Genomic DNA, 13,527 nt, shown 5'->3' on the forward strand with positions numbered 1-13,527 from the left:
GGCCGCTGCCGTTGTAATGCACCAGTGCTAACCACTGATCGACCGTATCACTCTCCTATATTCTTACAACACTCCTATGACATGATTTCTTCTGAATCGGTATTCAAAATAGACATCTCCTATTTCATGCACATAATGAATGTATCTCCGTTCCTCTTATTTCATATCAACTTAATAAAGCTACTATTAAAAACATATAACTTGATTAACCAAAAAAACTAATTAATTTCGTTACCTTTCAACAAAGGCAACAGGCGCATGCGCACTGGCCGATTGCGTTTTATGACGGTTGAATCGAGCGCCACGCGGCGGGAAGGGGGGTTTGTTGATTGGACAGGGCGGGAGGAGTGGCGCGTGATTGGACAGGGCGGGGTGAGAGGCGGGTGATTGGACAGGGCGGGAGGATAGGCGCGAGATTGGACAGGGTCGGGGAGAGACACGTGATTGGACAAGTTCGGGGGAAGAGGCGCGTGATTGGACAGGTCAGGGGAGAGGCACGTGATTGGTGCTCGCGCAGCCTGTCTGGACATTGGCGCCATATTTACTTTTGAATGATGGCTGCAGAAAGTGTTTGTTAACGGTGGCGGAATGGGAGGGGTGATCAAAGTGTCTTGTTGCTGTTGCTGTCGGTGTCGTTGAGAATGGTTAGGAAATATTTTCACTAAGGATCGTGGTATATTGCCGGTGATCGAATTGGTACAAACGAGCAGCAGAGAGTCCGTAGGAAAGCCTTCGGGGTAAGGGGCGGTGGCTGTAGGTGTAGCGGCCTTACGTTAGCCTTTTAGGGCTTTTTAGGAGACGGGAAAACCGATTGTGTTTTCAAGTTAAAAATCACGCAACACCAGGTTACAGACCAATAGATTGGAACTTCAAATGAACCTTTTAGACTAAATCCCAGTGTTGAGTGATTCTTAACTTTGCCAATCCAGTTCAACACCGGCATCTCTACATCGTGTTTTCAGGTTTTTATTTCTGTCACCGTGAAGGCGTTGTACTCGTAACTCAATTTTGCCACAAGTGCTAGTATTGTTGTGATGAACGTCCCTTGTGAGGCTGAACTAAAATTTCCTGGGCAACTAAAATGAAGTTGATAGGTTTAAATTAATCAGATATTTGCGCTGCAGTATCAGCGTGTGGATAACTTCAAACTTGTCAAGTCGCTCTCATTTTGAATGGAATGCTTCCTTTCTGAGTCTGTTAAAAGTGAGGTTTTTTTTGGAAATATTGGTGCTGTTCTAAATCTGAAGTCGATCTCTGCCAAGCAAGTGAAATTTACATGTATTTTTAATTTTGATATACTCGGGTGTTCTATTTAATACCACTACCTGTGTAGTCATGATTTGGAGATGCCGGTGTTAGACTGGGGTCTACAAAGTTAAAAATCCTGTATAGATTGACTAGGGTCAATACATTTCACATTTCAAAACATATTTGAGTAAAAACTTTTTGTATGAAGTGATTATACTACAGCTTTCTTAATTTTCATTCATTATGAATGGAATTCCAAGTAAGTGGTATACCTGTAGTGGGGTTTTAAACTTAATCTTTGATGTACTTTAAGAAATATTGCAAATCTTAGTGTCATGAATCAGGAAAATTTTGAAGAAAGAATCCTTGAAATTCTGTTATTGCATTAGCCGATTTGGGTGGTGGATTTGTCATTTCAATTCTTAATTCTGTTGGTTTTAAGAAAAGTTTTTCTAGTGTCTCAAACTTTTAAGTTGTTGCACTTCAGTGTGATGTGTGGAAAATAAACTGATTTTTAGATATATGAGAAATTATGAGCTTTGTAAAGAAGCTGAAAATCAGAAATCAACTTTTTATTACGATTTCCACAGGGCATGTGACCAACTAGGTACTAATTATGCAACTATTATGAATACTCTGTTACTTTTCTTCTGTTTTGGCAGTGTTATATCCAAAACAAGTATTGTCTTCTGTCCCACCAAATATGCAAAAGGATTTGAACTTTCTATCCAGTAGCCTTAACGGTAGAGACACTGATTTGAGATTCTAATGTTGCTTGAGTTGGGTTTTTATGTTTTTGTTTAGATGTCACAGTAGTGTATGTGTTTGTTCTGACTTTTCTTGTATTCTTCTAAAAGTTTTGAGTGACGTCTTTGCCATTGATTTATGCCTTTGCTATGAAATGCTTTTGTACTTTACATTTTGGATTACTTTAGCAATTCAACTATGGTCTGAACTTTATCTTTTTGTTTAAAAGTACAAATTTGAAATAAATGAAAATGCAATATTGCATTATTTTAAAGTTTGAATTATAAAAGATTGTCAACATAATTTGTATATGTTGGCCGCAAACATTAGCACAGCTGATTTGGACAGATTGATTTTAGTAAACCAGCTGTGTCTACTATGCAAAAATTACTTTTGAAAAATATTGTTTCATTGGACTCAGACTTGTATCTGAGGTACAGTCTATTGCTAACTTAAAGGTATTACATTTTAATGAGTTAGCTTATTGAATGTTGTCACAATTCTTGTACTGCAAGCTTTGTTTATTTTTAAATTTAAGGTTTTGGCTCAGAGTAAGGATTAATTTTTCTATGTCTCTCACCTTCTGACCTTGTTTTTAACCTTTTTAACCAATGTTGTCTTTTAATATCAGCCTTGACAGTTGCCACTTTAATGACACCAAAAAGATTGAGTTAATTTTGACAATGTAACCCTGCTTTACTAATGTACTGATTTGCTGATCAAGTTTTGAGCCCACAATCTTCTGACTCTTGTGTAACTGAACAAAGGCTGGTTTGCATGGATTCATAAAGAGCAAGTTATTGTTGAACTCGTACATGACATCTTAAGTAATGCCATACCTGTATTTTCAAAAACATTTAACAAATTGAACTCAGTTGTATACAATATAAGTATTTAGACATGATGAGTAGGGAATAGAAAGCAGGAGTAAGTGTGCTATATGATCTCTAGAGTGGAAAGGGAATCCCCAGTTACCTTTCTTGTTTCTAACTATGCTGAAGCCTGCTGATATGAGAGAATAGCAATCTGAGGGGAAACTGTTAGATTCAGTGATAAGTGAATGCACTTCCTTCTAAAGAAATGTGAACCGGTAAGTTGTGGCCCAGACACTAAGGAATAAGATTAAGAATAGAAGTACAATGATCTATGGCTCAGTTAATATTGAATGCAGATATGTTACTTTTAAAGGATTACTATGTGATATTGAAGGCTAAGCAAGAAAGTGATAAATGTTTATTGAATAGAGTTATTAGTCATCGATTGCAGAAAAGATGCACCACAACAGAAAATCTTGTCATCAGTGGCTCAACAGCATCACGTCTGTGTTCAAGAAAGTTGTGAATGTCGGAGTTCCAATATGCTGTCTGCCTCAACAATGTTTACTTTTTCTCTAATTAACACTGCTGTTTCTTTAACTTTTTGTAAGGTTTATAATGATCATTGAATTCCTTGTTTTTTTTTGGTTTACTCTTTTGTAATTATTTTTAAATTTTCTTACGTGTGCTCTTCATTCTATCTGGTAAATGTCTCTATTTTTACTATTATCTTTACTTCCTTTGGGAGGTTGAGCTTTGGATGTTCTATCTTTCCACTTTTGTTTTGAGAGATGCATGTGGTTTCTATCCAAAGTATTTCAACAATAAAGGCCTGCAATTGCTTCATTAACTGTTTCTGTTCATGCATTACTCCAACCATCTGTTTAATTCTGTTTCAAAGCATGGAAATTGATCTCTTTTTTTTTCAGTTGGATGTGTTTTGTTGAACTGCTGTTTGTTCATCAAAGTACCAGGTGAACAAACACTAGTTTGCTTGCTCTTCTGCCTGATTCGTTCCTGTTATTCAACGTTTTTAAATATTTTCTAACCTACCTGCTCAGAGGTGTGATTACATGCTTATGAAGCAGGTGGGACTTAAATTCTGGCCTCTGGCTCAGAGGTGAGTACATTTCCACTGAAAATTCAGCCATTCTTTTTAGAGAAAGATCAGTCATTGAATGTGTTCTCTATTGAGCACAACTGTTCCCTGTATCTCTTGAGCATGTTCTTAAAAGGACCATGGATTTTCTTTTTTTATACATTTTCCGTAACTACATTCAAGCCAAATTATTTTGTGATCACTATTGTCCAGATGTTCTCCCACTTCAATGTGTTCTACGTACCCTACACAATTTCTTAGAGTTATAGTCTGTTTCCTTGCTTTGTTGGGCTAAAGCATACTGATGAAGACATTTCTGCAGTAGAAGCTTTAGGAGTTTTTCACATCCCTCTTCTCCCTTTCTGTTTTTCATCTTATCTATTTTGGCATAATTGAAGCGCTCACTTTATAAAAGTAAACAGTTTGCTCTTTCTTGGGATATGGGCTGCTTTTGTTGCCCATCCCAAATTGTCCTTTGAAAGATGAACCTTGGCGTGCACTTCACGATTCTGTTGGGCCAGGCTTCTAATGTAATAACAATGTAGGAACAGAGATTTCTAATTCTCTCTCATAGATCCCGCAGGTGGTGTTTCCACGTACCTATTACCTCTTATCCTTCAGGGTGGTAGAATGTGCTGTCAAATGAGCCTTGATAAATTTCTGCTATGAATCTTTCAGGTGGTGCACATTGGCAGGTTGCTTTGTCTTGGGACTTGGGCTTATGCATGAAACATTGATTTCCCCTGCTCCTCAGTTGCTGCCTGATCTGCTGTGCTTTTTCAACAACAAAATTTTCGACAATGATCTCCAAGATCTGCAGTCCTCACTTTCTCCTGGTCTGCTTTATTCTGCATGGTGTTGCACTTCGGGCATTATTGGAGCTGCATTTATCCAGACAAATGAAGAATATTTCATTGTGCTGCTTATTTATACCTTGAAGATAGTGGAAAAGTGACATGGGATGGGAAGCCTGAGGTAGGATTCTGGCAACAGTATGGCATGGGCTGGGAAGCCGAGAGTGGGACAATTGAGCTGGCATGGCGTGGACAGGTATAACCTAGAGTGGAATTGTAGCAGCAGAGAAGAAGAAGTTGGACTTTTATCTTAAAAATATAAAGATAGATACTTAATGTGAATGGCACCTATGTATGGTGATGGTACATACTTTTTAACTGTTTTATCTTGAATACATGTGTCAATAAGTGAAAATATTTTCTACATTATGTCATAAAGCTGGTTACTATGCCCTTGAGTTTTTTTCAGAGGGAGTAATTGGTTAGGCTCCAACTAGGCTGGGTTTGAAAGGTTTATTGGGGCCCTTTTTGTTTGCTTCTAATAGATAATGCCTCCGGCCTAAGGCTTTCATGCCATGAAAAATATTGTTATAATCAAAGGGGAATGGCCAGCTAGGTATGTAGCTAGTCTTGTTTAGATTTGAGTTAGTTACAGCAAAGGATGTGTGAAACAGGTTGCTGAACTCTCTCTTCTGACTTTGTAATCTGCAAGCTTTTTTGTCTTTTTTACTCTTTGTGCTATGGGGTCTGTTTATTTATTGGGACTGTTGCAAGTATTTTGGAACAGCATCATTTAAGCCTGGAAGTCTGTCTGGTTTTTGGATCGGATACGTTATTCAGGTATCAGAACTTGTGGATTTTGCTGTTTCAAGTACATCCAACCATTTCTTAATATCCCATGGAGTGAATGGAGTCTGGAATCTTGAGGTAAACATAGATCATCCACTCAGCACTTCTGGCTGAAGGTTAAGAATGTATCAGCCTTGTCTTTTGTATTGGTTCTCCCATCATTGAGTATGGGGGTATTTGTAGAGCCGCCACCTCCCTGTGAATTGTTTGATTGTCCATCACTATTCATGACTGGATGTGGCAGAACTACAGCGCTTGAACCTGATTCATTGGTTGTGGAATTGCTTGGCTTGTCTATCATTGTGCTACTTATGCTGTTTGCACCAGTAGTCCTGTTTTGTAGCTTCATCAGATTGACACCTTTTATGCACAATTGGTAGAGCTCATAGCATGCCTTCCTCCTCGTTCCATTTGAACCAGGACTCATCCCCTGACTTGATGGTAACAAAAGAGTGAGAGCTATGCTAGGCATGAGGCCACAGATTGCGTGGAGTACAGATCTGGTGATTAAGGTCCACAGTGCCTTGTAAATGCACAGTCTTGAATGCTTAATCTGTTTGATGTCTATCCCATTTAACACAGTGCCGAACCACAATGGAGGCTATTTCCAATATGAAGATGGAACTTTGCATCTATAAAGGTCACTCTTTTACTGATATTGTTATGGACAGATACACCTATGGTAGGCAGGTTGGTGAGACTCTGGTCAAATGCATTTTGCCCTCTTGGTTTCCTTACAACCTGCCATAAATGCAGTCTGGAAACTATGCCCTTTTTGTTGGACTCTATCCGCTGTTAGTCATAGTGTCACTAGAGGTTTTGAAATTTCCCCACATAGAGTAGCAAGGATATAAAACTTCCTTCAAGTGATGATCAGCATTTGAGTACTGATTCATCAGCTGAGGAGGCTTAATACTTAGTAATTTCCTTGTCTATGTTTGACATGATGCCATGAGAATTCATGGGGACAGAAGTTCATGTTGTTCTAGAAATCCCGAACACCCTCCCAACTGTGTATACTACTGTTCTTTATTTGGGAGAACATGAGGACTGCAAAGGTAGATGAACCATCCCCCCACCCCCACTTCATCTATCGATCGCATTCCCAGCTACCTTCTTCCCCACTTATCTCGCAGCCCCCTTGGGCCACCCCTTCATTCTTGACGAAGAGCTCATGCTCAAAACATCGACTCTCCTGCTGCTCGGATGCTGCCTGGCCAGCTGTGCTTTTCCAGAACCACACTTTTCGACTCTTTTATTTGGTCCACTTCACTTTGTCTATCCTGCTAATGGGACAGGATATATCAGAGGTGTGGAGCATTGTGTGTAAGGTTTGGTTCTGAGAATGTGGTTGTAGCCTGTTGCTTGACCAGTCTCTAGCTCTCCCAATTTTGGTCTTGATCCCCACATATTAGTGTGGAGTAGCTTGCATGGTTGATAAGGCTGTATTGCCTGGTGTTTTAGTTGAAGGCAGGATTTCCACTTGATTTGTTCCTTTCTTTGAGATTTTCTAGTGTTTGACACAACTGAGTGGTTTGCTAGATTATTTGAAGGCAGTTAAGGGTAAACCATACCTCCATGTCTATGGAGTCAGGATGATCATTTCCTATTCTAAATGACATTGGACCTTTATTGAACTAGATGTGTTTGAGAATCAACAATATGTTATTCGACTTCGAATTCTAAATCTGGATTGGTTACAGGAGACCACAATGATACACCAAGAAGACAATGGAATTAAAGTGCACAATGTCAAAGAATGTAGAACTTTTTTTTCTCAATTATATTTGCCTCAAAGGAAAAAAGAATTGAGGTAGGTTTTGCTCACTGAAATGGAAGGTTCACTTTCAGACGTTTTGTCACCATATTAGGTAATATCTTCAGTGAGCCTCTGGACGAAGCACTGCTGATTCCTGCTTTCTATTTATGTTTGGGTTTCCGTTCTGGTTGGAATGCCGTGCTTCTAGGAATTCTCGTGCTTGTCCTAGGATGGATGTGTTACCCCAGTCGACGTGGTGTCCTTCCTTATCTTTATGTAAGGATACTAATGAGAGAGGGGTCATGTCATTTGTGGTTAGTTGATATTTATCTATCCTGGTAACTGGTTTTCTGTCTGTTTGTTCAATGTAGTGTTTGTTACAGTTGCATATTATTTTGTAAATGGCATTAATTTTGTTTGTTGTCTTTCATTAAATGATAACTAAGGCTACTAAAACAATAACTAAAATTTGAAGTATTGGTCTGAGCCATCTTTGCGTGCCATTGTGGGTTTTCTGCTTTGTAAACAATTGACAATGATATTTAAACTGTGACATGCATTATTGCTTGATTTTAGGTATGAATATTGACGTGAACTTTGAAAACCTTTAGTTGTCATCAAATGGAGTTTTTGAATAATACTGTCGAAAGCCAGTTGGTCCAAAGGTAAATTACTTGTTGAAGAGTTACTATAGTTGATTTAACCGTTTGATTTTGTGAGACATTTTCTGAAAGTTTATGATCTTCACAGACCACTAGAGCGGGGAATAACTCCTTTCAACTTTCCCAAGACAAAGTCAGCATTATGGGATCCAACACCCCTTGATGATTCAATAAGCATACACCTAACTTATTATAGGTATGATTTGCAGATTATTTGCTTGTCCATTTTGAGATTATCTTTTGACTTTTTAAATAATCTGTTTATTAATGAGCTTAATTTCTAACAGTTTGAATTTATATAGCACTGCATTATTTGTAAATGCATTTGAGTGCAAAAACAAAGATGACTTGAACTTTTGAGATGCTAGTTTCTAATAGTTCAAAGTATTTGATCATTTCCGAAATTACGGAGTGTTGACTATGCTTTTTTTTGGTATTGAATTGTTTGGAAGGTAACAGATTGAAATATAATACATCAAAGTAAAAAGATATAGGAAATATAGAAAATAGGAGCAGGAATAGGCATTTTGTTCCTTGAGCCTGCTCCATCAGTCAATATGATCATGACTAAGCATCCAACTCCAGTACATTTGTTCCCACGTCCTCCCATACCCTTTGGTCCATTTTTAGCCCTAAGAACTATATCTAACTCCTCCTTGAAAGCACTTAAAGTTTTGGTCTTTACTGTCTACAGCAGAGAAGTCTACAGTTTTGCCACTCTGGACAGAAAAATAAAAACCACCTCATCTCAAACATACATTTCCGACACTGTATCCTTAAACTGTGACCCCTTGTTTGTACTTCCCAGTCATTAAGAACATCCTTCCTTCTCATAAGATTAAAGCTTTTGGGTTTCCAATTTTTGTTATTTTTGATCTCCAGCATATGTGGTTGCATTTTATTTTGACACCACTGGTGAACAGTTCCTTTTTTTAAAACCAATAAAGACACAAACAAATTAGAATAACCTAAGCAAGGCAATGAATAAAAGTGAAAAATGCTGGCTAAGACATTAATTGGTACAGAAGTTTGCTTTTACTTGGAATGAAAGTTAAAAGAAAACGCTTGTAGGAAACCAAAGGTCAGGGTGAGGTTTGCATAAAAAAGTGGTTTACTCATCTGCTTTTGGCCTTACTGATGTATTTATCACAACTAGAGCAGTGAGTTTGCAGTAACAGGTTGGAGTGGTTGCACACATTACTGGTTTGTGTCCATTGACTGTTTGTTTGGGATATGGCCAAAATAGTGAGCAATAATGTCTCAAAAGTTTTGTGAATTGTGATCTGGCCCTTACTTTCTAAACAGCCAAGCAAAACCGTATCATACAGCATGGAAACAGACCCTTGGGTTCACCAGTCTACAGCAACCAAAATCCTAAACCAAACTGGTCCTACTGCCAGCACTTGGTCCATATCCCTCCAAACGTTTCTTATGCATCTACTTATCCAAATGCCTTTTAAATGTTGTAAATGTACCCATATTCACTGCTTCCTCTGGAAGTTCATTATGCACATGAGCCATTGTGTGTTTTTATTTTTAAATTGCTCCTCATGTCTTTTAAATCTTTCTTCTTCACCTGATTTTGAAACTCCACCTTAGGGAAAAGATGCTTGCCATTCACCTTATCTATACCTGTCATAATTTTATAAACTTCTGTATGGTCACCCCTCAACCTTTTGTGCTCCAATCAAAAAGTCCCAGCCTATCCAGCATCGCCTTAAATTCAAACCCTCCATTCCTGGCAACATCAGCTCCTCTGTTCCATGGCTCCTAAATGCATCCACCTTCCTGGCAACAGATGACCTAGATTGTTTGCAACCTTGGTGTTACATTTTAATAACTCACAAGGTGAATGTATTTACACCATCAGTATCCCCTCCTTGCACATCTAGAATCTGGTCATGCCACTGCCTGCCCACTATGAGTCATCTTTGACCCTACGCAAGCTTGAGTTCATTCAGGTTTCTATTCCTGTGTTTGCACCTAGTTATCTTTTGACCTATATTGGCTTCTAGTTAAGCAAATCTTGAAATTGTTTTTCTTGTTTTTTTTAAATCATCTTCAACCTTAACCTTCCTAGATATCTGCAGATCTGCCTTTCTCTTGCCTCTTGAGCATCTCCGGTGTGAATCAGATAGAAATGTGAAATATCTTCAGTTGCCAACACCCTAAGTTATGGGATTGGAGTCCTGGAGATGGACTGCATGGAAACAGACCATTTGGTCCACTCGTCAATGCCAACCAGATATCTTAAATTAATATAGTCCCATTTGGCCCATATCCCTCTCAACTTCTCCTATTCATATATCCATCCAGATGCTTTTTAAAAGTTGTAATTGTACCAACCTCCTCCACTTCTTCTGGCAGTTCATTCCAACCTCTGCACCAACCTCTGTGTGGAAAAAGTTGCCTGTTAGGTCCCTTTTAAATCCTTCCCCCCACCCCCTCACCTCAAACCTATGCCCTCTACTTCTAGTCTCCCCAAACCAGGGAAAAACCTTGTCCATTTATCCTGTTGATGCTTTCCGTGACTTTTTAAAAAATCTCTATAAGGCCACCCTTCCGCCACTGATGCTCCAAGTAAAATAACCCCAGCCTATTCAGCTCAAATCCTCCAACCCTGGCAACATCCTTGTTGTGAAACTTGAAATCAGAAAAGATTTACATCTTTCCAATAAGCAGGGAGACCAGAATTGAATGTAATATTCCAAAAGTAGCCTAACCTGAAATTTGTTTAAGATGCTCCCTAAAACTTAACTCTTTGTCCAAACGTTTGGTCATCATCATTAATACAGCAGCTCCTATGTAGTCCAGTACTTAATTTTGTTTATTAAAACTCTAAATCTACATGCAAATCTTTATTTTGAAGGCCTTTTGTAAATAGAGGTCGGTATTTTCTAACATAAGCACTTTTTTAAAAAATGTTGTTATTGTCTTTTCCTTCGTTATTCCATCTTTTATAAACTGTACACATTGCTGTAAGACAACTGAAGTATAGAAAGTTTTTTAAATTATTTCTGAAGAAAAGTTCTGTCACTGCATGTACACTACTGAGAATTATATACCACTCTACAGAAACCCGAAGCTGCTTGTGACAGAAAAGATCTTGCGTTTTGTCCATCGTCATGCCAAACAGAGTGGAAGAAAAGTATTTTCCTGTTTTTTACTAGGGTCATTTGTTGTGGATGATGGTAAGTCCATTATGTTCATTTCTTTAAAGTTTTTGAAGTAACCAGTGAATCTCTTGTATTAAGTCTTGTTTAATGACAGTGTTAGGAAGTTTGTGCTCTGTCTTTAAATTTTAATATTAAATGTTCAATATTTTATATATTTATACTTGTGTGCGCTAATTTTGCCAATGTTTATACATCAAAAGTCTTTATATGTTATTTGTATAGTGCTTTTCATGGCCCCAGTTGCCCCAACCCGCTTGACTGGCACCACATCCATGAATACTCGGAACTTCCACCACCTCTTTTAATGCACGCCTTCTACACATGCGCGCACATGCATGCACTTGCTCTAAATTCCCTTCCCTATATATTAAATCATTTCCTCACTCTGACAAGGGTCTGAAATTAAGTTGGTGTTCATAATTTGTGCAAAGCATGTGAACCCAAGCTGAGTTTCTTGACCTCTGATCCATGTCCTTGCTAAGACCACTAATGTTCTACAGCTTCACTCACATTCATGTCTTTTAGACTTAACTATTTGGATTTGGAGATGCCGGTGTTGGACTAGGGTGTACAAAGTTAAAAATCACACCACACCAGGTTATAGTCCAACAGGTTTAATTGGAAGACTGTTGGACTATAATCTGGTGTTGGATCTTCAACTCTTCAGGGGTAGTCCTAGCTGGTCTCTCTCTCTCATTCTATTCTTAAGCTTGAGGCCATTCAAAACTCGGCCCATCTCTTAACTTGCAACAAGTTTCATTCTCATGTCATACCAGTGCTCATTCACCAACATTGGCTTACAATCAAGCAGCATCTAGTTTTCAAATTCTCATCCTTGTTTTTGAATCCATATGGTCTGCTTTTTTATCTTTCTGTCAGTCCTTCAACACTCTGGTATCGGGCTTCCTCTTAATTCTGGCTGCTTATGCATCCAAAATGTTACTTACTCTGCCATTGGCTATGCTTTCATTGCTGATTTTTGGGCCTTAAGCTCTGGAATAACTTCTGCTCTCCACTTTCCAACATTTCAACATGTTTCCTTTTTCTTTTGAGATTCTCACTTAAAAGCTTTGATCAAGTTTTTAACTTGGAATTCATTTATATATATTGTTCAGTGAATGTCATAGCCGAACATAGAATAAAAGAGTTTACATTTAAGATCAAATGTGATATTTTCTTCAAAATTAATTGAAATCTGCAGTCAGCTGAGTAAATATAACTTATTCACTTAATACAGATGAGGAAGGTGTTACGTTAATTGTTGATCGTCTTGATCCTGGGCGAGAGGCAGGGCATTCAGATAAGGTACCTACAGCTCCCCTGCCTGAAGATTTCATCATTCCATGTATAATTGATACTCAGGGACTTGTTTCCAGAGACACGAAAGTTTATTCATCTGAGGATTTCAAAACAACGTTTAAGGTAATTTCGACTGAATGAAAACATAATATTGCACTTAAACAAGAGGATGCAAGTGTTCATTCTCCCCCCAGCTCTCCTCGATTCAGCATTGTGACAGTGAGTGAGAAAGCAAGAGTGATTTTCTTAAGAAAAAATGTTCTGTCCTGCTTTTGTTTTTAGCTATCCATACTTGCAAAGCTGAACTTCTACAAATGTTTGATAGTCTAATTTATTTCTAAGTTTGGGAGAAGATTTGTAGCTTGGGTGCTCGTTGTTGTGGTTCTGTTAGCCGAGCTGGGAATTTGTGTTTCAGACGTTTCGTCCCCTGTCTAGGTGACATCCTCAGTGCTTGGGAGCCTCCTGTGAAGCGCTTCTGTGATGTTTCCTCCGGCATTTATAGTGATTTGTACCTGCCGCTCATCCACAGATTCAATCAATAAGCACATCGACCTGGACCCAATATACTGGCCACTGCAGCGGACAGCTGGAACTGACAACTGGAAGTGGCAGGTACAAATCACTATAAATGCCGGAGGAAACATCACAGAAGCGCTTCACAGGAAACATCTGCAACACAAATTCCCAGCTCGGCGAACAGAACTAATTTATTTCTAAAGTGTGGGAATAGAATGTTTAGCATTTTTGATCTGTTATAGATTTCCTCTATTCGGTTTTCCTATTTCTCAAGCTTGAGATTATTGTTGTAGGATTTTTGCTGACCTTAGCTAATTTACAGGGTTTTTTTAAACAAAAAGAGCTCTATCAAGCATAAATGAAAGTATTCTTGTCTATTGATGGCTGTCTGTGCCATCAAAAATTCAGTTAGCTAAAGAGGGGCAAGAAATATGTTTGCTTTAGCTGCCAGCAGCACATGTTATAAGTTGTCAAATTCAGCTCTCTCTTTAATTATTGAATAATATAATAGTATGGCCAGTATTACTGAGCAAACCTTTAATTCTAAATATGAAGTATCATAA

The 13,527-nt window shown here is 38.3% G+C and overlaps 1 protein-coding gene across 4 annotated transcripts in view; it reads left to right on the top strand.

Moving 5' to 3' along the window:
* The first annotated feature begins 541 nt into the window (after positions 1-541).
* stil (STIL centriolar assembly protein) overlaps positions 542-13,527 on the top strand; it is a 46,479-nt gene continuing 33,493 nt past the window's right edge. The window contains exons 1-6 of one of the 4 annotated variants that reach the window (XM_087990614.1): positions 565-737; positions 7,424-7,587; positions 7,888-7,976; positions 8,062-8,169; positions 11,049-11,164; positions 12,387-12,571. In XM_087990614.1, coding sequence (XP_087846740.1) covers positions 7,933-7,976; positions 8,062-8,169; positions 11,049-11,164; positions 12,387-12,571 — 453 coding nt within the window. In that variant the 5' untranslated portion in view covers positions 565-737; positions 7,424-7,587; positions 7,888-7,932. Of the gene's footprint in view, positions 738-7,423; positions 7,588-7,887; positions 7,977-8,061; positions 8,170-11,048; positions 11,165-12,386; positions 12,572-13,527 lie in introns of those variants that run through there. The other 3 variants (XM_087990615.1, XM_043699254.2, XM_087990613.1) reach the window with 3 other exon arrangements.

The sequence above is a fragment of the Chiloscyllium plagiosum genome, unplaced genomic scaffold (assembly GCF_037043375.1).
Source record: "Chiloscyllium plagiosum isolate Xiang-an unplaced genomic scaffold, Cpla_swu_hap1 HiC_scaffold_9, whole genome shotgun sequence".
In the NCBI taxonomy this organism is placed as follows: Eukaryota; Metazoa; Chordata; class Chondrichthyes; order Orectolobiformes; family Hemiscylliidae; genus Chiloscyllium; species Chiloscyllium plagiosum.